This window comes from Saccopteryx leptura, chromosome 3 (genome assembly GCF_036850995.1).
Source record: "Saccopteryx leptura isolate mSacLep1 chromosome 3, mSacLep1_pri_phased_curated, whole genome shotgun sequence".
NCBI lineage: Eukaryota > Metazoa > Chordata > Mammalia > Chiroptera > Emballonuridae > Saccopteryx > Saccopteryx leptura.
The window spans coordinates 84,136,418-84,162,779 of NC_089505.1; the positions used below are offsets into that span (position 1 = coordinate 84,136,418).

Sequence of the window (26,362 nt, forward strand, 5' to 3'; positions counted from 1 at the left end):
GCCGACGGCTGGGCCGTTGTCGCCGGGCCGATCAGGTCTCTGTCGTAAGGCTCCCCCTCCCCCCCCCCTCGGGCCGGCGCGGGCGCTCGGCGCTGCTACTGGAAAGCAAAGCAGCAGAGCTGCTGTGTCCAGGTCCTGACTTCGCCTGCGGGCCTTTGAAAGGCCTCAATGGTTTCTTTCCTCCCCTTGCAGAAGGAAATGTTTACTTTCTTGTGACTAGCTGTTAGTTTGCTTCCCGAATTCTTGCTAACAGGAAGCCACTTTTTCACTCCCGCTTACTGAAAACGGGTGCCCGCAGCGAGAAACCCCCCAGGCCCGTTCAGGGAGGGTACACACGCACACTCACCAATGCAGAGAACAACACGTACACACTGAACCTTTATTTTACTTTTTTCAGAACAAGAGTTCAGATAGTGGCTGCCATCGTGGCTTCATGTAGACAAAAGGACAGGAATATACCCACAGGATAGACTCATTACCACAGCCAACTGAACAGTGACAGTTATTTAACAGACTATTTCTAATAAAGTACTGATCTAGTCACATAAATACTGAAATAGGCAAAATACAAAACACTGTGTACATTCCAAACTTGGACATCTCCCAGTTTTATTTGGAAGGAAGCAAAGATTATTTGGCTCTGATGTAGATGATTACTTGATATAATTCTCGTTTCCCAGTGTGGGAAAATCCCTGCCTGGCCCTCCCACTGTGGGGCCCACAATACCCTGGGCTGGTTCAGACAGCAGTGAACAGTCTGGAAATAGCAAATCTGCTAATGCCAGCTTTCTTCTAATGAAAATGGGAGAGAGAAAAAAATCCTGACCAGTGGTGGCACAGTGGATAGAACAGTGACCTGGGATGCTGAGGTCTTAGCTTCGAAACCCCAAGGTTGCTGGCTTGAGCATAGGAGTCATGGACTTGAGTGTGGGATCAGCAACAGGACCCCAAAGTTCATTGGCTTGATGCCCAAGGTCACTGGCTTGAGCAAGGGGTCACTGGCTTGGCTTGAGCCCCCCAGTCAAGGCACGAATAAGAAGCAATCATTGAACAACTAAAGTGAAGTGACTATGAGTTGATCCTTCTCATCTCTCTCCCTTCCTTTCTCTCTTTTTTAAAAAACCCAGACAAACAAATGACTTTGCCAGTTAGAACAGTTTCTAACCCAATTTGGACATCTGGGCATGGATCCATCACTCAGAATCAGAGCCAGTAAGGTTGAAGGTTTTATGCTCTGGCTGCCTCATGAGCAGCTGACCCCCACTCTGCTCTTGGCTTTTCAGCCAGGACAGAAAAACTGGCAGATTCATCAGGGACGCCGGGACTCTCTTATTTATAAACAAAGAAAATCACCAGAACATGTACGTATTTTGGGAAAAAATAAAGCCCTTAGTATGACGTTGATCAAAAGCAAAAGCAGAGAAGAGGATTTCTATCTGTAATGATGTCCTTGTTTAATTTTTCCAGCCCAGGAAAACAGTGACAATACTTTCAGGCCCATGGAAGCACATCACCTGGGCAGATGTAAAAAGCCATATTGTATGTTTGTCACCCCCACTGGTCTAAGTGACCATCCACAGGAGAGTGCCACAGCAGGAAGCAAAACCACTGGTTTTGGGAAAAGTATTTTGAGTGCAGTCCACAAGGACAGCTCCACACCGCTAATATCCGAATGCAGCCCATTTTCTCTGTTTCCTGGTCACTATGTTTTTTTCCCCTCAAATTAAAGACACACTGTGGGTTGTGCAAGGCTGTTCTCAGTTTTCTAAGGCAGATGACTTGAATGCTGATATGCAGAAATGATGACTACTGGAATTCAAACACAAGCTTTTTATGCCATTCGGTAGTGGAAGTTTTGAAGGCCAGAGACCTGTGCATGTTTAAGAATTGATGGATGTGAACAGATGACCTGCCTTGAGCCTGGTTCAAGTGTTTGTTTACAAAGGCACAGACAACCACAGACACAGGAGTGACCCAATGTTGGTAATGACACCCAGCATCGATGCCGGTGCATGCATATCCGGGACAGTTCAGTAAGAACATACTAGAAAAACTAGGCAAAGTTCATAAAAAAAAAAAAAGTTATGTCTGTACAGTCATTAAACAAAAAGCCAAGCAAGGCTGTGCATTGGGACTCTCGGCACAGGGCTGTCCTAGAAATGCCCGAGAAGTGGGAGACTCAGGGGTGGAGACAAGCCTAATGGAAGGAATGTGAGCCCCGAGCAAGGGCAGTGCCAGGCCACATCCCAGGACAAGTAAAGTCTCAAAAGCAGCTTTGCAGGAAATTTGCCTTATTTACTAATAATTTAGAAAAATCTTTTGTTTCTGGTCCAAAACTTTAGAAAATCAAAACCAGCTGAGGCCCTGGCCGGTTGGCTCAGTGGTAGAGCGTCAGCCTGGCGTACAGGAGTCCCGGTTCAATTCCAGGCCAGGGCACACAGGAGAAGTGCCCATCTGCTTCTCCATCCCTCCCCCTCTCCTTCCTCTCTGTCTCTCTCTTCCCCTCCCGCAGCCGAGGCTCCATTGGAGCAAAGATGGCCCGAGTGCTGAGGATGGCTCTGTGGCCTCTGCCTCAGGCACTAGAATGGCTCTGGATGCAACAGAGTGAGGCCCCAGAGGGGCAGAGCATTGTCCCTGGTGGGCATGCCAGGTGGATCCCGGTCGGGCGCATGCGGGAGTCTGACTGCCTCCCTGTTTCCAGCTTCGGAAAAATGCAAAAAAAAAACAAACCAGCTGAGAGTCACTGGTTGAGAGTGGAGGGTGGGGCACATCATGGGGTGCAGGACCTGGGCATTCCTGATAATACTCGGAAACAGGCGGCCGTATCTCTGATGACGCTCACATGACAGTCTGCAAGAAGGCCAATGTGAAAGTCCTGCCACAGGGCGGCCACAGATGGGCCCCTTTTCTGTTTACTTCTTATGATCAGCAGCTGGCGTAGAGCCGTGTTGGTGAGGGCAAAGGCAGGGGCCCCACAGAAGCAGTGCTCTTCCTCTGGTCCTCAGAGATCAATGCGACACCCCACCTCCTGGGCCACCTACGATGAATCCTCCTTAGTTGGGGGGGGGGGGAAGCAGGCAAGGAGGAAAGGGGATAGAAAGGAAAGCTGGGGAAGTCACGTGAGAAACAGCCTCACAGGGAAGGTGAGCTTGTCAAGCAGGCAATCGCATACCTGCCTGTCCTCTGGCTGCAGGTCCGCTTCCTAAAAAAGTTGTTTGTCGTTGAAAAGTTCTCATTTTAATTCATCATCATAGCAAACTGTTTCAAGTAGGCAGATCTTAATGAGACATAATTATTGCTCTGTTTCCAAGAGGTCTGACCTCGTGAAGAAGCTGTTTTCATATTTTCCAGTTGACAAGCCAGCAGAGACACCAGTGAGCCGGTTGTGGGAGCCAAGGACTGAGCGGCAGGAAGGAAAGTGAACAATGAGTCCTTAATTTCCTCTCCTGTGAATTTCTCAGTCCCCAAAGCTGGGCTCCAGGGGCCCAGGGGGTCTGGCTTGCTCACCAAGCAGGGCTGCTTCTGACAAGCCCCAGGGCTTAGTAAAATGCTGGTCAACGGCGCGAAGGAGAGGGCCTGAAGACTGGCTGGCGAGGGACAGTGTCCCCATCAGAAATCCCTCCATTTTGGGAGTCTCAGCTTAACTCAGGGCCCAAATACCCACGTGGTCAATCGTCTGCTGAGGGGGGGGGGGGCAGCCAGGCCAAGCCAGGCAACCATTCAGAGTGTGGTCACCTGACGTGCACGATGCATTCCTGAAGCCATCTGTGCCTGTATTTCTTTTCGTTTTTTTAAACTATACTGTCACTTTAAACGCAGTGCAATGAAAATGGTAAGTACCCCAAACATTCTTCACATCCCTCCCCCTGTTCATCCATTCAGGAGAGACCAGCTGTGTGAAGACACCTGCACCCACAGGGACTCTGCAAAGCAGCCGCATCCAGTACAGGAAATACCAGCATCTTCCTGCCCCAAGTTCCACACTGCAGATGTCCACCCTCAACCTCCAGGGCCGGAAGTCAGCACAGGTGAGGGGCCCTCAGCAAGGGGGAGGGGGCCATTGCAGCAGACTCTGAAGGGAGTGGAGTCTTTCCCTTCTTTCAGTGACCTTTCCCTAAGTGCACCAGATGCTTGTAGCTCCAAGATGGAGAGGACACCTTGGACACAGGGCAAGAGGGTAGGGCCCAGCATCCAGCCTCAGTAGCAGGGATGCTTGTTTCTGCCCTGGGTGTGTTCTCTCCACTTTCTGCAGGGCCCCATGGTCTCAGGCTACTGTGGCCTCTGTGCCCAGGCTCTGGGGACCCTAGCCTTCTGTGCACAGATAGCCAAGGAGCAGGATGCGTCCTCAGTGGCCTCTGACGGCTGGCGTGAGGCAGATGAGTTCTCTCTATCAGCAGGAAGCAGGGAGCAGGTCATATTGGCACCTGAACGCAGCTCTGGCTTCACAGTTGACCCCGTTGTTGTCAACCACAGAGGAATCAGGGTTGGGCCTAACTACACTGGGACCTGTGTGCCCAGCAAGGGCCATGCAGAGGCCTGTGGTCCCAACCCCTCCTGCGCCTAGCATGGGGCAGCAGGAGGCAGTTTTCACATTACGTAGCAATGGCTCAGCAGCAGCAGGCTCTTGTCTCCCCCAGGAGGCCGATGTCAGGGGTCCCCATTCAAGTTCCCACTGGTTTTGACTGAAAAACCCAGAAAGGGGCAGAAGTGCTGCACATGCCACTATCCCACCCTAGCTGACCCATGGGGATGGGTGTGCAGGGTACAGGGGACTGCGTCAGCCAGAGGTACAGCGCTGCACACGGCACCTTGGGGCCCTGGCACCTGCTGAGGCTCCAGAGCTCAGTGGTGCGCCCTGGGGTCCTTGGGGATCAGCGGCTCTGTGCTGTCCTCTGGTATCCGGCTGGCAGCTAAGGCCAGGCTCTGCATGGTGTCCCGCTGGTGCTGCTTGGCCTTGTTGTAGAGCAGGACGCCAGCTGTCACCAGGACAGTGCCCACGGCTGACAGACTGGTGACTTTGTTGCCGAAAATTATAATACTGAGCCAAATAGACAGGGCGTGCTTCACGGTGCTGGCAACACTGCAAGACAGAGGCAGGGTGACTGCTGGGACTCCAGCCCATGTCCAGCCCCATGGCCGGCACATCCACAGCCAGTGGCAGGTGAGCACAGGATGGGGCGGCGGAAGCTCTAATAGTCACTCACTAACTCCCTTCACTAACTCCCTTCTCTCTCTCTCTCTCTCTCTCTCTCTCTCTCTCTCTCTCTCTCTCGGGTGGTGGCACAGTTTTACTGGGAAAGGTGTCAAACCGAGAAGGAGGGAGCACAGCACTGAGCAGCCGCATTCCCATCCCCTAGACTCGTGATTACGCTTAGCCTCAGGTGCTCCCTCTGTTGACTGAAATAATTTTAAGTAAATTATAGACATTATGACATTTTACACCTAATTACTTCAGCTTGCTCTCTAAAAAAGGAGACAAGGTCTCACACACCTGCAGTCCCTTTGTGGCACCTGAGAAGCAGCAGTTCACCTGGGGGACCGCTGCTTCAGTGCAAACAGCGCTGAGACACAGCGGGAAGTAAAGTGAACGTCACACACACGAAATGTCAACAGGGCTTGTCTCTTGGGGTTACAGAGAACTTGAACTTTATGTTATACTTTTATGCCTCTTCCAAACTTTCTGTAAAAGTAACAATTGATTTTATAATACGAATAAAGCAAGACAAACGAACAAAAACTTTTCTTTAAAAAGAACTGGCCCTGGGCCCTGGCCGGTTGGCTCAGCGGTAGAGCGTCGGCCTGGCGTGTGGGGGACCCGGGTTCGATTCCCGGCCAGGGCACATAGGAAAAGCGCCCATTTGCTTCTCCACCCCCCCCCCTTCCTCTCTGTCTCTCTCTTCCCCTCCCGCAGCCAAGGCTCCATTGGAGCAAAGATGGCCCGAGTGCTGGGGATGGCTCCTTGGCCTCTGCCCCAGGCGCTAGAGTGGCTCTGGTCGTGGCAGAGCGACGCCCAGGATGGGCAGAGCATCGCCCCCTGGTGGGCAGAGTGTCGCCCCTGGTGGGCGTGCCGGGTGGATCCCGGTCGGGCGCATGCGGGAGTCTGTCTGACTGTCTCTCCCCATTTCCAGCTTCAGAAAAATACATACATACATACATACATACATACATACATACATACATACATACATACATAAATAAATAAATAAATAAATAAATAAATAAATAGAACGAACTGGCCCTGGACAGATAGCTTGGTAGGTAAGAGTGTCACCCTGATATGCAAAGGTTTCAGGTTCGTGACATGTGACCACAGTCACTTGGCAATCACAAACATCTTTTTCAGAAACACAAAATTTTGGGTCTTCTCTACAAACAACCTAGACGCACTTTGTCTCTGGGGATGCACTTGTCTTACCTGAAAGTCACAGGGGAAATTCTGCCCATGAGGGCGTACGCTGTGACGCTCTGCAGGTGGAACAGCACGCCGTCCATCAGCAGCAGCAGCACGACGTCCTGGGTGTAACTGAAGCTCTTCCCGCTCCTCCCGATCACTGGCAAGTCCTGCGGGCCAGAACAGAAACGCGTCCTACATGCCCATCTTCCTCATACGGTCCCCCAGAAAGATGGTGCCACATGTTTCCCGGGATCTGGGCCAATGAGCTGGCACTGAGGGGCCCTCTGAAAACAGCCTTGTAGGGTGGCAGCTGAACAGCTCCAACCAAGATCTTAAACGCGCACACACACACACACACACACACACACACACACACAGGGCCGGCCAGTGTGCACTCAACAGGAAGCTCAGCATCACTGATCACCAAGGAAATGCAACTCAAACCACAGTGAGACACATCATGCCCACCAGGATGGCTACTATAAAAATAAAAAAAAGAAAGAAAGCCTGATTGGCAGTGGTGCAGTAGTTAGAGCATTCACCTGGGACACTGAGGTCCCAGGTTCAAAACCCCAAGGTCACCAGCTTGAGCACAGACTCATCAACATGGTCCATATGGTCGCTGGCTTGAGCAAGGGCTCGGTCACTGGGAGCCCCCAGGTCAAGGCATGTATGAGAAGTAATCAATGAACAACTAAAACGAAGCAACTACAAGTTGATGCTTCTCATCTCTCTCCCTCCCTCTTAAAAATAAATAAATAAATAAGCCTAAAAAGCAAAATCGCCCTGGCCGGTTGGCTCAGCGGTAGAGCGTCGGCCTAGCGTGTGGAGGACCCAGGTTCGATTCCCGGCCAGGGCACACAGGAGAAGCGCCCATTTGCTTCTCCACCCCTCCGCCGCGCCTTCCTCTCTGTCTCTCTCTTCCCCTCCCGCAGCCAAGGCTCCATTGGAGCAAAAGATGGCCCGGGCGCTGGGGATGGCTCTGTGGCCTCTGCCTCAGGCGCTAGAGTGGCTCTGGTCGCAACATGGCGACGCCCAGGATGGGCAGAGCATCGCCCTCTGGTGGGCAGAGCTTCGCCTCTGGTGGGCGTGCCGGGTGGATCCCGGTCAGGCGCATGCGGGAGTCTGTCTGACTGTCTCTCCCTGTTTCCAGCTTCAGAAAAATGCAAAAAAAAAAAAAAAAAAAGCAAAATCACATGAGAAATTCAGGAAACTTCCACAGCTGCGGAATGGCCTCAGTGGGCACAAACCCATCTTAGAGACCCACACAGGCCTGGGTTCTACTTTCTGTCCCTTCTCAGAGGCACATCACTGACACTGGGCCCATTTCAGCAAAGCAGGACACCGAGACACCCACATGACCTGCAATGGTAACGCACTCCACACCCAGATCACTAGAGACAAATGCAGCTTAAGTGCCAGGGAGCACCCGCTGCTGAAACTCACCATGAAGAAGATCCAGGCGGGAACCAGCATGACCACGGCTGAGGCACTGGTGTAGAACTGCAGCTCAGCGGCCCTGTGGGGACAGTGTGGGTGCCTGAGCCTCCGCCTGGACTCATGGTGAGAACCACCAAAACCCCCGAGCAGACCAACAAGGAAGGGATGACTCCCCTAGAATGACAAGGAAGGTTGCGTGCACCCAAGCTGACCTCTGCACGCCACAGGAGCGAAAAGCAGTCCTTCAGCTGGCTCCATGGGCAAAGGGGGGTTTTCCTCCCAAGTGTCAGCAGGGCAGTTTTAAAGGCCTACACCAGAGTGGGAGGCACCAGGTCTCCGGGCATACCGCATCCTCTTGGCCTAGGTGGTGGTGATACTTACGAGAACCGGTACTTGTCCCCGCTGAGGAGCTTTTTTGAAAACACGTTTTGCAAACTGGAATAGAGAAAAGAAGAGGTTCCTGTCCATCCAGGAAGTTAGTATGGAACCTCAAATCAACGTTCCTAAATGTCCCTCCTGAAGAGTGATGATGGTAGCAGCACCTTGGGGGCAGCCACTGCTGTCTCTGTGAGCCAGGCGCATGTGGGTGTTCCCTGGGGATCGCTTCGCTGCGAGAGAGCACTATGCCTGTCCCCCTTTTACAGATGGGTACACCGAGGCACTCAGGCTGAGAGATGTGCTCACAGGTGTTAGAGGATCCAAAGTCCCTGCTGTAAGCACTGCACAAAATCCCACTCTGAACCAAGAGCTCCCTGAAATCTGCATCTGCCACTGCGGGGCACCCAGCATAAGAGCCTGTGAACACAACAGCAGTCTAAGCCCACGAAGACCCCGGAAGATTAAGGATAAACTCCCAAACAAGACAGATGATCTGGGAAACACACAGCCAAAGAGAAAGCTAGGTAGTGGCCCCGTCCCCAAGACCCACAGGGCTGGCACTCGGCTAATGACACTGCTCTCTGCACTCCAGAAGCAGCAGATTGTTTTGCTTTAATGCAAAAGTCCAGGCGAGCCCTGGTGGGATAACTCAGTTGGTTAAAGCATCACTCCAATAGCTCTAACCAACCAAGCTATCCGGCCAGCACTCTAGCATGTTTTTTTCAGAAAAAGTGACCTCACTGGGGCACCAACTGTTTTTGCTATTTAGGAAAAGGCAGCACCAGGTGCACGTTGTTTTGAACCGCGGGAAGGAAGTCCAAGTTGCTCTGGATTTAAACAGCCAGCACCCAGATGAGGAGAAGCAGGCAGAGCTTCTTGAGCTCACAGCGTGTCCGCACCTCGCCCGGGACTCACCAGTCCATGATGTTGGTGGACAGCGCAGCCGAAAACCCCAGGATGTTGAAGCTCATCTCAGTGGCCGTGCACAGCGCCAGGCCTCCCATAACAGGGACAAGGGATAGGTTGACCAATAGCCCTGAAAAGGACGGAACGGACAGGAGGAGCCTGGCTGTGACTAGTCCGTCCAGCGCGGACGCTGTTCTCAGAGCCACGGCTGCTTTCTCCCTTCTTAGGAGAGCGGTAGGCTTTCACCTCAATTCAGAAGCAATGCCCACCGGATTCTTTGTGCAGGAGGGAGGCAGAGGAATAAGAGCCCACTCCTCTCAAAACCAGAACACCCCTGCCCCCATGGTGGTCTCTGCTAGGCCTAGGGCAACACCTGGGGCTCCAGAGTCCTCACTGCCCAATGAGGACAGGGAGTGAGGGGCTCCCTGTATTAAAAAGGGGAAAGTTGGGGTGAGGGGTGCATTTCAATGCCTGTGTGTGGAGACCTCCACGAGTAACCACACAGAGTTTGTTCCCAATTCATTCTGAAATCTAACAAAACACCTTCACGTGAAGGGTCAAACAATCCACTCGATGCAGGGAAGACCACATTCCCTGGGAAGGGTGCCTGGACTTCGGTTTCAGAGGCAGCATCCAGTTTGTTCTGAGATTCAGCGTGGACCAGGGTACAAGCCCTGCATAGTTAGCAAGAAGGAAGTGAAGCACAGCCCTCAAACGACCCACATCAACCTCACATGGCCATGGTCATGTCCTCTCCTCGTCCTATGGCAGTGCTGCCTGGAGTGAGATTCAAGTTCTTCAGGGAGCAGTCAAATGGCACACAGGCCCCACATGGTCACCAGGCCGAGAGCTTACGGAGGGAGCCCGGTGTCAGGGACCTGTCTCCGCCTCTGCTCTGCCTGGGAGCTCTGCTGCATGACGGACAGCATGTACGAAAACACGAGAGCACAGGAACCTGTGTATGTGCCCCATTCTCCAGGAGGACCTGTTCTGGGTGTGGGGTGCAGGCCGGGGCGGCAGACAACTTCACCCCAAGGCCATCCGTGAAATTGCTCTGCCAGATGCCAGGTGCCACTCAAGAATGGCTAAGGGCTTTGTGGGGAGGTGCCTCTCATCCAGTCACTTCTGTAGCCGTCTTCGGTGCTGCAACCTCGGTTATTCTCCAGCGCCTCCCGACGGACCCCTCTTGCCTAAATCCCATCAAAACTTTCTCTTTGTTCTCAACAAGACAGCTGGTTTGTGGTTTGTGACAAGCTTGTCCCCCCAACTGGAAGCCAGATCTTGCTGGGTTTTTTTGTTTTTTGTTTTTTTTTAATTTTTATTTTATTTATTTATTTTAGAGAGAGGGAGAGAAAGAGAGGGAGAGAGACAGGGGGGAGGAGCTGGAAGCATCAACTCCCATGTGTGCCTTGACCAGGCAAGCCCAGGGTTTCGAACCGGCGACCTCAGCATTTCCAGGTCGACGCTTTATCCACTGCGCCACCACAGGTCAGGCCAGATCTTGCTGTTTTAAAGTCACTGGAAATGAGCCTGACCAGGTGGTGGTGCAGTGGATAGAGCATCAGACTGGGACGTGGAGGTCCCAGGTTCGAAACCCTGAGGTTGCTGGTTTGAGTGCAGGCTCACCAACTTGAGCACAGGGTTGCTAGCTTGAGTGTGGGATCACAGATATGACCCCATGGTCGCTGGCTTGAGCAAGGGGTCACTTGCTCTGCTGTAGCCCCCCTACCCCCATCAAGGCACATATGAGAAAATAATAAAAAAAAAAAAAAAAAAAGAAAATAATCAATGAACAACTAAGGTGCCGCAACAAAGAATTGATGTTTCTCATCTCTCTGCCTTTCTGTCTGTCCCTATCTGTCCCTCTCTCTGTCAAAAAAAAAAAAAAGTCACTGGAAACGAGCATTTTTCTGGGGCTGAGCAGTCAGGCTCACACTTCAGTTTGACTGGTTTTATCATCAGGAAAAGCCCAGTTGTGTCCTTGACCCCTCAGTGGCTCCTCTGGCCTTGAGGCAGGTCCTAGTCTTATCTTTAGATCTCGCTCCTTCTGAATGAAAGCAAACCTGTCCCTGTGTCAGTCCCTCTCAGATGAAAGCTGTGGCACTGTACTGCACCTCCCGCACCTGGAACCACAGAGGGTGCTGGCTAGAAAATGGGCATGTGTGTAACATGCAGGTGGCAGCAAACTGCCTGTCATTAAGGTCTGGAGATACGGACTTCAGTCTGAGCTCCTTGGCCTTGAGGAGAACGGCGGGCAGTGAAAAGCAGTAGAGAGCACCTGGTGGGTGGGGAAGGACTCAGGAGGCGGGGGCTCCACGGGTGAAGTGAGCTCCAGGGCTGCACCACCTTGCAGGGCGGAAGGCAGTCAACCTTCCTGGAATGAGTGATGGCACCAAGGTCACCTGCTTGTCATTCTCCCCCTACTCAACCCCCCTTGACCTCTGCACATGCCAGCAGCCCCAGGACAGAGGGGAAGACACCCCACTGAAGTAGGAGGGAGCCCCAGTGCCCTCCAGCCGGGCACAGAGGGGGCACAGGGAGGGTGGCTGGCTGGGGACGAGCTAGGGACCCAGGGAGGACCGCTCACCCGTGTACTCCCCCAGGATCATCCGGGACATAATCACAGTGAAAATGGGGGCGGAGCTCTTCACCGTCTCAGCAAATGAAACCGCCACGTTTTTTAGGCTGACCAAACCCAAAACCACTGTTGCAAACCTAAAAATAAGCCGAAAGTATTGTCAGGATGCATCAGTACATTTGTAGCTCTCCACCAGACTCTCCCAGGAGTCAGCCCAGGCAGGCCGTACTCCTGACCACCCTCCACCCCCTCCAGTGCCATGTTGGGCCCCACCCTTCAGGAAACAGTCCCCACCACCACCCCTTGTAAGGAGGTCTGGGGTTCTGGTATGACCAGACCATCAGCCCCAGAAGGAGGCATGGTTACTCTCAAACCATTATGACATTACTTCCGTGACCACTCCAGAAAGAATCTGCTCAAACGTATGCAGCACTGAGATCCACACCACCACCCTGGCCATGAAGCTCAGTTGGTTAGACCATCCTCCCAATAGCCAAGGTTGTGGGTTTGATCTCCCCTGGTCAGGGCACATAGAGGAATCGACCAATGATGGCATGAATAAGTGGAACAACAAATCGATGTCTTTCTCTCCTTTTCCTTCTCCCTAAAATCAATTTAAAAAAATTAAAAATCAGCCCTGGGCCCTGGCCAGTTGGCTCAGCGGTAGAGCGTCAGCCTGGCGTGCGAGGGACCCGGGTTCGATTCCCAGCCAGGGCACATAGGAGAAGCGCCCATTTGCTTCTCCACCCCCCCCCCCTTCCTCTCTGTCTCTCTCTTCCCCTCCCGCAGCCAAGGCTCCATTGGAGCAAAGATGGCCCGGGCGCTGGGGATGACTCCTTGGCCTCTGCCCCAGGCGCTACAGTGGCTCTGGTTGCGGCAGAGCGACGCCCCAGAGGGACAGAGCATCGACCCCTGGTGGGCAGAGCGGCGCCCCTGGTGGGCATGCCGGGTGGATCCCGGTCAGGCGCATGTGGGAGTCTGTCTGACTGTCTCTCCCCGTTTCCAGCTTCAGAAAAATACAAAAAAAAAAATCAGCCCTGGCCAGATAGCGTGGTTGGTTAGAGCTTTGTCCTGAAGCACAGAGGTTGCTGGTTCAATCCGCAGTCAGGGCACATACAGGAACAGATCGATGTTCCTGTCTCTCTCTCTCCCTTCTTCGCTCTTGAAAATTAATAAATAAAAGTTATTTTTAAAATTAAAAGTCAGTTGGCATTACATGTGCAGCTTTACTTTATTTTTACTTCTTTTGAGAGAGAGAGACAGAAACATAAAGTTGCTCCTGTATGTGCCCTGATATGGGAACTGAACTGGTAACCTTCACACTCTGGGACAATGTTCCAACCAACTAAGCTATCCAGCCAGGGCTTAATTTTTTAAAAATTTATTTATTGATTGAGACAGAGAAAGGAAGAGAGAGAGGAGATGTGGAAAGGGAAGCATTCATTTGTTTTACTCAGTCGTGCATTTATTGGTTGCTTCCCATGTGTGCCCTGAACGGGGATCGAACCCACAACGTTGTAGTTTTCGGAAGACGTTCTTAACCAGCTAAACTAACTGGCCAGGGTTGTGCAGCTTAATTTAAAAAAAAAAAAAAAAAGATCCATAAACCCGGGTATATTTGTTGTCCTAAAATGTAGAATTTAGAGAGTTTGCATTGCAAACTCACCTACAATCACCTAACAATAATGTCAGTTAAGTTTGGTGACGGACGTAACTCATAAACAAAGGTATTTTAAATAACGTGTATGAAGAGCTCAGACCCGCGACCAATGGTAAGCCTCCTTACCTCATGAGGCCCACGAACAGCATGGTCATGATGAAGTTGGGTGGGTACGAGAGACGGGCCTTGTGCTGATACAGACAGCAAGGAACAAATATCTTCAAGCACCCGATACACGTGGTGGACAGCATCTGCACAGCACCTGTCAGCCAGAGGAGACAGGAGCAAGAGACCATGCTCAAACATATGCGGCACCAAGATCCACACCACCACCCTGGTTGTGGCCTCGGCCCGGGCAGACATTGGCCGCAGACTCCTAACCCCCAGGCCGCGCAGCTGCTCACCTAGCATGCTGGGCTCGCCCTCCAGCAGGGACAGGATGTACTTGTTGAGGAAGAGGGTGCAGAAACTGAGAAAGAACCAGAGCGTGAGGTAGAGCAGGGCCCGTGAGCTCCACACCCCCAGGTCTGATTCGATGACAGTGGACTCAGTGATGGTGACAGTCAGCACGCTCTCCTCGGGGGCACTGTCGCTCTTGGTGAAAACGATCTTCTCATTTCGGTGGCCAAACAGAGAGCTCCAGCTGAAGGGCAGCATTCCCCGGGGTGTCTCTTCGGGGCCTGGGGCCAGCTCTGCCGGGGCTGGGGGCTTTGTGGACTCTGACATGATGTCTCAGTGGGTGCGTCCTTATCTCAGCCACAATGACAGAGAACGGTGGACAGTGCACCCTGTCGGCATGCTACCGGCAAAGAGCAGGAGTGCGCTGACATGTAAGGAAAGCGAACGTGTTACTCACGTGACATTTAACACCCCTAAAACTCTTCATCACCAATTTAAAATAACTTTAAAAACATGAATACTGAATTCACCTTATTTCCAGACTGATGTGTCAGCCCACTGCCCTGAAACAGCAGCACGGACAATAGGGGGGTTCCTCCTCCCCAAAGTTGACAAAACCAAAACCTTCACACATACACCCCTTCCCGGGTCCCCAAGGTCTCATCCTGGCTGCTCAGGCAGGACCCACAGGCCCGTCTCCCCATCTTGTGGCTCTCGGACCCCTGGCCCTGGAGACCCCACAAGGCTGCTCCTCCTGGAGTGGCCTGGCTCTGCCAGGTTTGGCCCCTCAAGAAAGCCTCTCGCCCTGGCCGGTTGGCTCAGCGGTAGAGCGTCGGCCTGGCATGCGGGGGACCCGGGTTAGATTCCCGGCCAGGGCACATAGGAGAAGCGCCCATTTGCTTCTCTACCCCCCCCCTCCTTCCTCTTTGTCTCTCTCTTCCCCTCCCGCAGCCAAGGCTCCATTGGAGCAAAAATGGTCCGGGCGCTGGGGATGGCTCCTTGGCCTCTGCCCCAGGCGCTAGCTAGAGTGGCTCTGGTCGCGGCAGAGCGACGCCCCGGAGGGGCAGAGCATCGCCCCCTGATGGGCAGAGCCTCGCCCCTGGTGGGCGTGCCAGGTGGATCCCGGTCAGGCGCATGCGGGAGTCTGTCTGACTGTCTCTCCCCGTTTCCAGCTTCAGAAAAAAAAAAAAAAAAAGAAAGCCTCTCATCGGGCCCCAACAGCATCGGGCCCCAATAGCATCTGGCATGGCAAGTGTCACTGTGCCCTATGGCTGTTGCTGAGTTTCCAAACCAAAGGGTAAGGAGCAAGTGCTCAGGCAGCACTCTTGGGGTCGACAACCAGCACAGAAGGGAGCCATGTCTCGGGCCCGAGGACAATCCATGGCTCTCCCTCTCATGTCACAGAATGGAGCACGAGTTCACATGTGTGTACTTTCACCATAGCAGCAGGTCCCTGACCCTTGTCAGTCCCACTGATGCTGCCCCACTGAGAAGCCCAGGGGCCCAACACACCTTGATCATGTTTGCTCCGGTCACAGATTTAAGGGATAGGCAATTGCCACCTGACTGGCTGACAGGTTCTCCTTGTTTTATAAACAGACACAGGCCCACAACACTGCTGTACAGCATTTCCTGCATAAACCCCCACGGTCAGGGTCCGCTCTGCAGACCCTCAGGCTGTGCTGCTGTCTACATCAAGCAGGGTCTAATGGCCTCCCTCCTGACACAGGTGTGTGTGGTCCTGGTGCTGTGGTGTGTGCGGCTAACACACCAGGTGCAAACCAGCAGGAGAGACGCTGAGGTTGGGGACTCACAGGGCAGCACGATCATGAGGGTATTTTTGGCTCCTCTGCTGGTTCTCAAGTGTGGCCCAGAGGAGAGCCACTGCTCTGGGCCATCCTGCTGAGGCCCCCCACACTGCCGAGACCTCCACAGTGCTGCCAATGTCACCAACGGGCTCCAGGCTGAAAACACCCACCCCAGATCCAAATGGTCACAAAGTGACCATCAAGAGTCACTGCGAGGCCCTGGCCGGTTGGCTCAGTGGTAGAGCGTCGGCCTGGCGTGCAGGAGTCCCGGGTTCGATTCCTGGCCAGGGCACACAGGAGAAGCGCCCATTTGCTTCTCCACCCCTCCCCCTCTCCTTCCTCTCTGTCTCTCTCTTCCCCTCCCGCAGCCGAGGCTCCATTGGAGCAAGGATGGCCCGGGCGCTGAGGATGGCTCTGTGGCCTCTGCCTCAGGTGCTAGAGTGGCTCTGGATGCAACAGTGACACCCCAGAGGGGCAGAGCATCGCCTCCTGGTGGGCATGCCGGGTGGATCCCGGTCGGGCGCATGCAGGAGTCTGTCTGACTGTCTCCCCGTTTCCAGCTTCGGAAAAATGAAAAAAAAAAAAAAAAAGGAGTCACTGCAAGTGACAGGGAACAAGGAATAAAGAGGAAACCGAATACGTGGCCCAGGCCAGCCAGGCCGGCCGGGGTTGGGGGCCCTTCAGACACTCACAAAATCTGCTCTCAGATGGAGCTGCACATAGCACATTCTGTTGGGAGCCAAACAAGAGCGAAACACAGCCTACATGTCTGCCAACAGGGAAATGAACAGCGGGGTGTGCGTGGACTGCTGCCACTGTACCCGCACCAGAGCTGCAGGGCCCGGCATGACAACACACGTCACAGAAGGAAACACACAAACACAGCTCCCCAGGTGCTGGTAAACCGGCCAGAGCACCACATACTGTCTAGAAACGAAAGTATCAAATGTCTTGGAAAAAAGAGGAAGCCTGAGCCTGTGATTCTGCATCGCAGGGGAGGGGTCACAGCACTGATGTGGCAAGGGCGTGGTATAAAGCACACAGCGCACATGGACAGGCACTGCGTGCGCTATTGTCCACCCTGCTCTGCAGGGTCAAGGTTCATACTGGGAAAAGCACCCTGACTAGCCGGCAGAAACCCATCATCAGAAACACGGCGCCAGGGTGTCCGCGAGCCGCAGGGGGCCCTGGCATCCGAGACACGACAGCTTGTCCAGGCCAGAGCCCGCGGGTTAGAGCCAAACCTCCGTCTTTATTACTGATTCCAGTTTCAAACTGATCAACTTGCAATGAGGGAAGGAGGAGAGACCAAGGGAGGGTGGGGTGGCCGCATTTCTGTGCAGATCTGACCAGTCCGTGTGCCCCACGTCCCGAAACTATGCGTGTCCGGAGCCAACTTCACCAGGAGCGCCTCTCCAACAAGGGCTCAGCAGCAGTGGAGCCGCGGTTCCACTGACCCACACGCAGGGCAGCCATCGGGCTTCCCGAGTGGACCACAACAGCTGCAGGGACCCCGGGCCCAGTCACATGGGGACCGATGCTTCCAACCCCCACGTCCAGAGCAGGGCCCAGAAAGCCCAGGACAGATGCTCACTCTTCAGACACAATCTTTTCATGACACTCGAACCTCCACAAACAGCCCACCAGCCCAGAGACGAACCGCTGTGACGACTGAGAGAGTGGCCGGTGCAGGGACGTTGACCTCACCTGGCTTGCACGACCAGCCGAGGGGATGGGGCCCCCAAGTCTGCACGGTTACCGTTTTGCATGCAAGTGCTTCTAGGGTCACAGCGAGGGCTCAAAACGATTTTAAAAATGAAAGTAACATTTTCTGTGTCTTGCTCCTTCCTGACAAGACACTGAACCACTGCCAGGCCTCCACGGCCGGTAGTTTTCTCTTCAATGTAAACCCGCCAGGTGGGAGACAGAGGTGGGAGAAGCTGGGCAGTGGAGGACACCATCTGACTCTCAGGGGCTTAAATCAGGAGGAAACGCTCTGGAGAGGCAGCTGGCGACCCACCCGGGGCTGTGACCAGGCTGAGACTGACAGAGACCAGGGAGTTGGCCAGGCTGTGGCCTCCTGGGCAGGACACCAAAGAATCTTCTCTGGGGGACTGAACAGGCAAAGGACAGACTTGAGAAGGGAATTCAGGGCCTGAAAAGAGGTTGCTGAGTCAGCCAGCAGCCTGGAGGCTTCAAGTCAACCTTCCGTGCCCATGGGAGAGGGAGAAAGGCAGGAAACCAGACAAGGAAGCAAGGGGTGGGGGCAGGAGTCTGCAGGTGCAGCCCCCAGGAGATGCTACTGGGAACAGTCACCGGAAAGGGCCCCCCAAATCAATCACAGGGGAGCAGAAGCCAGATGCTCACCTTCACCAGAGGCCTCCGGCTTCACCCTGAGGGCAGGCAGACAGGGACAGAGGTTGGGGAGGCTGATGTGGACTAGCAGAGGCCCCGCCCGGGCCAGCCACCCACAGTCCCATCCAGCTCTGCAGAAGAGCTGGCACTGTTCTGGCCTGAGGGCCTTTGTAGATGAAGATCAATGATGAGGATCAAAGGTCACAGGTCACTCCACTGAGATGGGGCCAGCAGGGTGGGACTCCCCAGGACAGCTGGGGGTGAGGGGGAGGACAACGGAGCCAAGGAGGTCAAGTCCTAAAGCTCGGAGATGGACAGGAGTAGGGCAGACAAAGGAGCCACAGAACCGTCAGGGATGAAAAGTGGGGTGTCAAGAGATGAAATACACAACCGCTGAGATAAACCAGGGAGACAAAGGCACACACCATCTGCCCACCAGATGCTGCCTCGCTACAAAGGGGAAAATGTAGCTTTACCCACAAGAAACTGGCAGACACCCCCTGACCCAAAGAGCCAACTAGGAATCAGCAGATCTTGGCCAGGTGGTGACCCAGTGGATAGAGTGTCGGATTGGGACACGGAGGACCCAGGTTTGAAACCCCGAGGTCATCGGCTTGCGTGCAGGCTCATCTGCTTTGAGCAAGTCTCACCAGCTTGAGCCCAATGTCACTGGCTTAAGCAAGGGGTTACTCACTCTGCTGTAGCCCCCCAGTCAAGGCACATATGAGAAAGCAATCAATGAACAACTAAGGTGCTGCAATGAAGAACTGATGCTTCTCATCTCTCCCTTCCTGTCTGTCCCTATCTCTCCCTCTCTCTGTCTGTCATACACACACACACACACACACACACACACACACACACACGAAAAGAAAAATAAATTAGCAGAAATGAGACAGAGGCCTCGGCTCTCCCAGATCTGATGTCATCGTGAGAAAATGTCAGACAGATCCAATGGTTTGCTGGTTGCTAAAGTCAAGAGCTAAAGGGGACCGTCAGACCTGTGATGGTGCACTGGATAGAGCACTGACCTGGAATGCTGAGGTCACAGGTTCGAAACTCCAGGCTTGCCTGGTCAAGGCACATGTAAGAAGCAACTACCTTTGCATTAATGCTTTCTGCTCACCCCCCCTCCCCACTCCCTGGCTTTTTCTCTCTTCTTGCTCTTAAAATCAGTAAATAAATTTAAAAATAAAACAAAAAACAAACCTCAACTGGTAAGTTAAATAGAAAAGACAACTTAATAAATACTTTTTACGTTTGGAAAAAAAATATCTGAGGGAATTATCTGGAACACAGCACAAATGGAATTAAAATAGGAATTAAAAAAATTAAAGAGACTTAAACCAAAGTATGGAGGAAATACGGAGTAAAAGTTCCAGCAAGGAAAGAGAGGGAAGGTGGGCTATTTAAAAGGGTGAAAAAAAGGCAACATTTGGACAAAGGATGGATAACATGAGTTTAGGAATCACAATGTATCGTGAGTAGAATAAATGAAAGGGAACCCACATGGAGACACCCTGTGCTGAAATCACAAAACATCAAAGGGAAGCTACTGACGCATCCAGGCAGAACTGAGGTCTCCCACAGTCTCGCCCTCAGTTATCAGAGGTGCATAGGGCAAAGGGTACTGGTGGACCCATGAGGAAGTTTAGCAAAGAGAGCAGGAGCGGGGGAGGGGACAGCTCTCAGATGCAACTTTTGTTTTTTGGTGTTTTTTTTTTACAGAGACAGAGAAAGAGTCAGCGAGAGGGATAGATAGGGACAGACAGACAGGAACAGAGAGAGATGAGAAGCATCAATCATCAGTTTTTCATTGCGACACCTTAGTTGTTCATTGATTGCTTTCTCATGTGTCTTGACCGTGGGCCTTCAGCAGATTGAGTAACCCCTTGCTGGAGCCAGCGACCTTGGGTCCAAGCTGGTGAGCTTTGCTCAAACCAGATGAGCCCACGCTCAAGCTGGTGACCTCAGGGTCTCGAACCTGGGACCTCCGCATCCCAGTCCGATGCTCTATCCACTGGGCCACTGCCTGGTCAGGCGTAACTTTTGTTTTTTTTAAGTGAGAGGAGGAGAGATACAGAGACAGACTTCCACATGCTCCCCAACCAGGAACCATCCAGAAACCCCCATCTGGGGCCGATGCTCTGCCCATCTGGGGCCACTCACAACCGAGCTATCTTTTTTTTTTTTTTTTTTTTTTTTTTTTTTTTTTTAGCACCTAAGGTGGAGGCTCCATGGAGCCTTCCTCATTGCCTGGGGTCTACTGCTCGAATCAATTGAGCCATGGCTGTGAGAGGAGAAGATACAGAGAAAGAGAGAAAAGGGGGCGGGGTGGAGAAGCAGACGGTCACTTCTCCTGTGTGCCCTGACCAGGAATCAAATCCAGGACATCTACATGCTGGCTGATGCTCTACCACTGAGCCAACCAGCCAGGGCCCAGATGCAGCTTTTTAAACAGTGATGACTCCTGGAACCATGTCAATGTTCCACATACTTACAAAACAAAAATACTGCCTGGCCGCATAACTTGCTTGGTTATAGCAGTGGTCCCCAACCCCCGGGCCACGGACCAGTACCGGCCCGTGGGCCATTTGGTACCGGTCCGCAGAGAAAGAATAAATAACTTACATTATTTCTGTTTTATTTATATCATATTTAAGTCTGAACGATGTTTTATTTTTAAAAAATGACCAGATTCCCTCTGTTATATCTGTCTAAGACTCACTCTTGACGCTTGCCTCAGTCACACGATACATTTATCCGTCCCACCCTAAAGGCTGGCCCATGAAAATATTTTCTGACATTAAACCGGTCCATGGCCCAAAAAAGGTTGGGGACCACTGGGTTAGAATGTTAGCCCAAAACGCAGAGGTTGCCAGTTTGATCCCAGGTCAGAGTATAAATAGAAATGGAACGATATTCCTGTCTCTCTCTCTTTCCCTTCCTCTCTTTCTAAATTCAATAAAACAAACATTTTCTAGAAAGTGTAAAACTTTATGATGAAGGGAAAATATAAGAGAATGTCGTTCTGGTCCTAGGGTAGGAAAGGAATTTCTTAACCAAAACCAAAAAGTATTACCCATAATAAGAAAACATGAACAAAATAGAGTATGTGTTGCCTAAATGAAGACTTTTTGTTTCATCAAAATATATTACAAAGTCAAATGACAAGTGACAACCTTGGAGAAGATAGTTACAAAGTGACAAAGGATTAATATTCACAATATATAAACAATTCCCATAGCTCAATAGGAAATACCAGCAAAAACACATGTCACAGAGGAGGCTTTCTAAATAGGCCAATTAACAGTTGTGTAGATAACAAACACTGTACTTGGCAGCTTAAAAGAGAAAAACGCTACGATCTCAGTTTCTGGGCCTCAGGAGTTGGGGAGCAGCTCTTCTGGGGGGCTGTGGCTCAGGGTCACAAAGGTGGCAAGGGCTGGGGTCTCATCTGAAGGCTGGAGGGGGCTGGAGGATTTGGTGCTGAGCACACTCGCATGGTTGTTGGTGTTCGTGACCCAGTTCCTTGTTGGCTGCTTGTGGAAGGCCTACCCCAATCCCTTGCCTGACATAGCCTCTCCAAAGGGCAGCTCACAACCTGGCATCAGGAGCACCCAGGGGGGAAGCCAAGTCTTTTGGTAGCCTCAACTCAGAGATGGCCTCCCTGCAGGTTTGCTGTATAGATATCCCTTAGAAGCCAGTGCTAGAGTCCAGTCCACCCTCAAGGGGAGAGGATCACAGAGGGCGTGAAAACCAGAAGGTGGGACTTCATTAATGATTGGGGAAACGGAAAGCAAACACGCATCCCTGGCCGGGTTGCTCAGTTGATTAGACTCTAATCATTAGAGCATTGTCCCGATACTCCAAAGTTATGGGTTCGATGCCCAGTCAAGGCACATACAAGAAGAAATCAACCAATGTATGTATAAGTAAGTGGGACAACAAATTGATGTCTCTTTCTCTCTCTCTCTCTCTCCTTCCTCCCTCTCAGCAAAATCTATTTTAAAAATAAACACACAAGATGACACTTTCCACGGTTCATGGTGGCAAGCACAATGTCTGACAACACCTAGAGTAGTCAGATCTGGGTCAAGAAGAATTCACATATCGTTAGTGGACATGTAGACAGGTAGTACCAGCACCTTGGGAAATAATTTAGCATTACCCTGAAAATGGGAACAAGAATCAAAGTCTCAAATAGCCTTAGAAAGCCCTGAAGGGGGAGCACACGCACCATACCTCCCACTTTATTTGACACCCCAGCAAGAGGAAAGTTTTCTCCTTACTCAGCAACAATGCAGCCAATGAGAAGCCACAGCTGCCCAGCCTGAGAAGTCACCATAATACTCAAACTCTCTTATGTTCCTCCAATGAAACTTCCAACTTTCTCCTTTCCTCTATCAAAAATACTGCATTCCAGTTGTTTTCCAGACTGGCCTTGGGTTCACCACATTGCATATCCAGAATTACAATTCTACAATTGTTCCCAAATAAAGTAATTTTGCTAGTAAAATAACTAGCTATTTTATATCCAAGGTGGACAAAAGGTAAACACCTGCATACCCTTACACACCAGCAGTTCCATCTAGAGAATTTCCCCTGGAGAAAGTCCTGAGTGTGTGCACCACAGACAGTTGCTGGAATGTCCAGGGACCTGCTCATCACTACTACACCTGGGGAAACCAGCTGTCTGCTCACAGGAGCGTGAGCATATAAATGGCACAGTTGTTACACGTGATACTGAACAGCAGTGAGCATAAGTAACGTACAGAAATACATAAACAGAGCTGAGGGACACACAGGTCTTCCCAACATGGCTAGCGGTTGATCAAATGAAACCAATGTTTATCATTGGTAATTAGCTTGGTTTGGATCTTGAAAAGAATTAAGCAGTGGGCACTCTGGGATGCAGTAAAGACCCTTAGAGGCTGTGCTGGGCATCACACACAAAAACTGGAAAGAGATGGGGGTCAGGTGGTCCTGAGCTCAAATGGTTCTACTCACCCAGGTCGTGGTCAGAATCACAGATGCCTTCACAGACTCCAGCTCATGTGTTCCCAGGGGCAGCTCTTCCTTAGCCCACGTGATTCAAGTTTCTTCCAGTGAGAAGTCCTGTCCCAAAAAAGATCGAAGGTCAGCGGCCCTATTCTGACAAGGAAAAATTGACTGTAATACCCAGCAGCCACTCTTACCTGAGTCTGCCTGGGCAGAGCGGGCTGGACATGGGGCACTGGCACTCGAGCACCCAAGGTCCTAAGTGACAAAGGTCTGAATTCCCTTCCTTGCAGGTGATAGCACAAATAACAAGAACTAACAGTAAGCTTTCCCCACCCAGCATGGAGTAGGTAACTAATGAGCTGCCTTTGCTAGGCCAGGGCTTGGCTCTTAACCTTTCTCCTGTCTGGACCCACCCTCAGAAGAATGTGCACATGTAAGACGAAAAGGAAACCAGTTCTGCTGAAATGGGACATTACAAGAAACAAATCTGTGACATTCTTACTACATTTAAGTGCTGCACTGCATGACACGGCCTAAACAGGGTCCAGCCTCCAAGCCTTGCAGGGAGGGGCTCAGGACCAGCTGGAAAGGTGTCTGGGCTCTAACGCAAGACCAAGCCATGAAGCTACCTGTCCCATCATGGTACACCCATCACTGAAGGAAAGTTGAGCTGGAGTGAACACAGCGAAAATAAAGACGCCAATTTTTCCCCATCCAATTTTTCAATGCCCAATGGCCCGAGGTTAAGAATTCCTGTTCTACAACAAATAATTGAAGATGTCCTCAATACAGATGATATATTATAGAATTGTATTCCTGAAATCTATATAATCTTATTAACCAATATCATCCCAATAAATTTAATTTTTAAAAATGTCCTCAAATGCTCGGCAAGGAATCTAGATTGGTTCAAACTATCAACGGGGCATTTTAGGTAAACTGTGTGTACCAAAAGTCTACAGACTTCATGCGCTGTAATTCAGAAAGTTCACCTCTGGGAATTTATCCTAAAGAAACAGACCCAACAAAGTCCATGCTTGTACATATAAGGCTATTCAAACAGCTTTGTTTTTAAGGCTCAGAAACTGGACACTACCCAAGTATCCAGGAAGAAATTTGTTATAAACTTTGGCAGTTGTTGTGACACACTGTAGCCCTACAAGTTTTGACAAAAATAGATTTGTCATAGATTGGGAGGAAAGTTACAAGAACTTTGTACAATATGCCCTGATTTAAAAAGTACAAATGGTTCATAACATGCACAAGTCATCAACTATATATGGTTGGGGGTGTGTGGCATTGAAGATGTTAATTTTTTTGCACCCCCCCTTCTCTCCATTTTGTAGTGTCTACAAAATGGATTTCTTTAAAGTAAAAGCCTTTTTATTCCTCCTAACGTCCCTTTTTGTGCTGATACTGTTTCATTTTGCTGTAAGATGTTACTTGCAATTTTAAATATTTTCAGTAAAGTACATGCACGCTATTAAAAAAACAAACCTTTAAAAAGCCGCTGAACAAGGACTCCGCCTCTAAATAAAAGGATTTTTATTTTCTAGAGCTGCGGTGAGCAATGTGTCCAAAGCCTCCAGGGTACTAACTCTGGGCCTGCCCGGGAGTTTCCCAACCCGACTTACGAGACCACAGTCGCCAGAATCAGCACTCGGCAGGATATCAGCCATTATTTAATTTTCAGTTTTCTAAAATCCTGGGCAGAAAAATCACCAAATGCAATGAATTTGTGGGCGATCATGCCCTTCGGCTCCGGAACGGAGCAAGCGGCTGCACCTGTCCCAGAGCCATGTCCATCCCGGGGGCGCTTCGGTGCCTGGTTTTAAAATGCAATAACCCCCTGAGGCCGTGACCCGACTGCCCCTCGGCGCCGTCAGGCCGCACCTGTGTAACCTGCCGGCAACCCCTGCGGGAACCAAGCGCAGCGCGGGAGGGTAGCACCCCCTAAACCCGCGGCGCGTCCTCCGCAACCGGAGTCCAGGCCTCACGTGAAGCGGACGAGCGCCCTGGGGTCGGGCCGTGGCCTCGGGTGGGGCCCGCAAGGCGGGGGCTATAGGTGGGGTGGCTTCGCCATGAGGTGAAGGCGCTTGAAAGAGAGCGGACGGGGGCGTGATGGAGAGCCAAGGACGGCCCTAGGCGGCCTCAGGGTTAGGGGCGCTGGGAGGAAGGGACAGCCTCGGGACGACAGGGGCACTACGAGGGCAGCAGCTCCAGGGCGTGGGCCGACTGGTGCGCCGGGGAAAGGACGGGGTCCTTGGCGCGGTGGCTGCGAACGCGCCAGGGTGCAGGGCTTTGGTCCCGAGGGCAACCGTTGTCGTTGGTTTTATTCAGCGTTTCCCGCGTCCACTGGCTACCCGACCTTAGGAAGCATCACTCATCGGCTCCCAACGAGGGGGCCCGGGAGCCACTGGGCAGGGGGACCCTCCGGGAGCCCGAGAGGCCTCCCCGCGCGCGGCCCGCCCTCTAGCGGGAAGACGTCCCCACCCCGAGCGCGCGTAATAAGGGAGGTTTCGCCGCGGGACTCCGGGGCCCCGTCACCCACCGGCCGGATGGGCCGCGGAATGACAGCCAGCGCGGGGTCTCAGTGCGCATCAAGACCACCGGCCTCAGCCTGCGGATGCCCCCGGCTGCCCCGCGGCTCACCGTCACGCACGGGGGAGCCACGCACTGGGGAGCCCGCCCGGATTCCTGGACCCTCCGCGTCCCCGCAGCCGGGCTAGGAGGCGGGCCGCGAGGAGCTGGTCACGTGACGGAGCCTCCCTGACTCGGGTGGCCGGCTCCCCCCGCCCCCCCCCCGCGTCGGTGTCTTAAGGGCGCGCGGCACTGAATGGGCGAACGCCGAGAACGAGCGCGGCCGCCGAGCCAGGGAGGCGCGCCTGGGACATGGGTCCGCGAGGCTGCGGGGCGGGAGGGCTTCTCGCGGACGCCGAGAGGGCCCCGAGCAAGCTCGCCGGGTGAGCAGAACCTCGTGCGGCCGCTCCCTCGGGAGGGCGGGCAGCGGGACCCGGCGCGTAGCGCCTCTCCTTGGAGCGGCCGGCGCCCCAGCGCAGCCCGGGGGCAGGGCCCGCCACAGCGGAAGTACTCTGTTCGGAAGTGACGTAGCGGAAAAATCGGAGCCTCTTCCGGCCTGCGGGACTGCTCCCCACCTTGTGGCTGGCTTTCGCCCGTCCAGCTTTTGTTTCTCGTGTTTGGGGACGGCAAGTCCAGTCAAAGGAGACCGACGGTTGTGCTTTATCCGCGGCTTCACTTCCCATGGCATCGGTTACCCGAGGTCACCCAGGGCCACAAAATGTTAAGCGTAAAGTTGCAGAAATAAACAGTTCATCATTTAAATTGCGGGCTGTTTCTGAGCCGCTGGTGGTCTCGGATGGGCCGCCCCAGTTCCGCAGGGATTGTGTCCGCCCTTATTTCCCTTAGCGATGCGGGCACTT

The 26,362-nt window shown here is 52.5% G+C and overlaps 1 protein-coding gene across 8 annotated transcripts; it reads right to left on the reverse strand.

The window, feature by feature from the left end:
• Nucleotides 1-365: 365 nt before the first annotated feature.
• Nucleotides 366-26,235, reverse strand: SLC35E2B (solute carrier family 35 member E2B). Of its 8 annotated transcripts, XM_066374812.1 has the most exons (12): nucleotides 25,575-25,881; nucleotides 24,557-24,627; nucleotides 23,117-23,177; nucleotides 22,929-23,036; nucleotides 13,761-14,179; nucleotides 13,483-13,618; nucleotides 11,706-11,833; nucleotides 9,128-9,248; nucleotides 8,216-8,269; nucleotides 7,841-7,913; nucleotides 6,416-6,561; nucleotides 366-5,080 (listed from the first exon to the last, which is right to left on the reverse strand). In XM_066374812.1, exons 5-12 carry the CDS (start codon nucleotides 14,080-14,082, stop codon nucleotides 4,843-4,845), a joined length of 1,218 nt encoding a protein of 405 aa, XP_066230909.1. In that variant the 5' UTR covers nucleotides 14,083-14,179; nucleotides 22,929-23,036; nucleotides 23,117-23,177; nucleotides 24,557-24,627; nucleotides 25,575-25,881; the 3' UTR covers nucleotides 366-4,842. The 8 variants fall into 8 exon arrangements, with proteins under 8 accessions (XP_066230909.1, XP_066230908.1, XP_066230907.1 ...); XM_066374811.1 differs by lacking the exons at nucleotides 23,117-23,177; nucleotides 25,575-25,881 and adding an exon at nucleotides 25,897-26,235; XM_066374810.1 differs by lacking the exon at nucleotides 23,117-23,177 and having other exon boundaries at nucleotides 25,600-25,881.
• Between the last annotated feature and the right edge of the window lie 127 nt (nucleotides 26,236-26,362).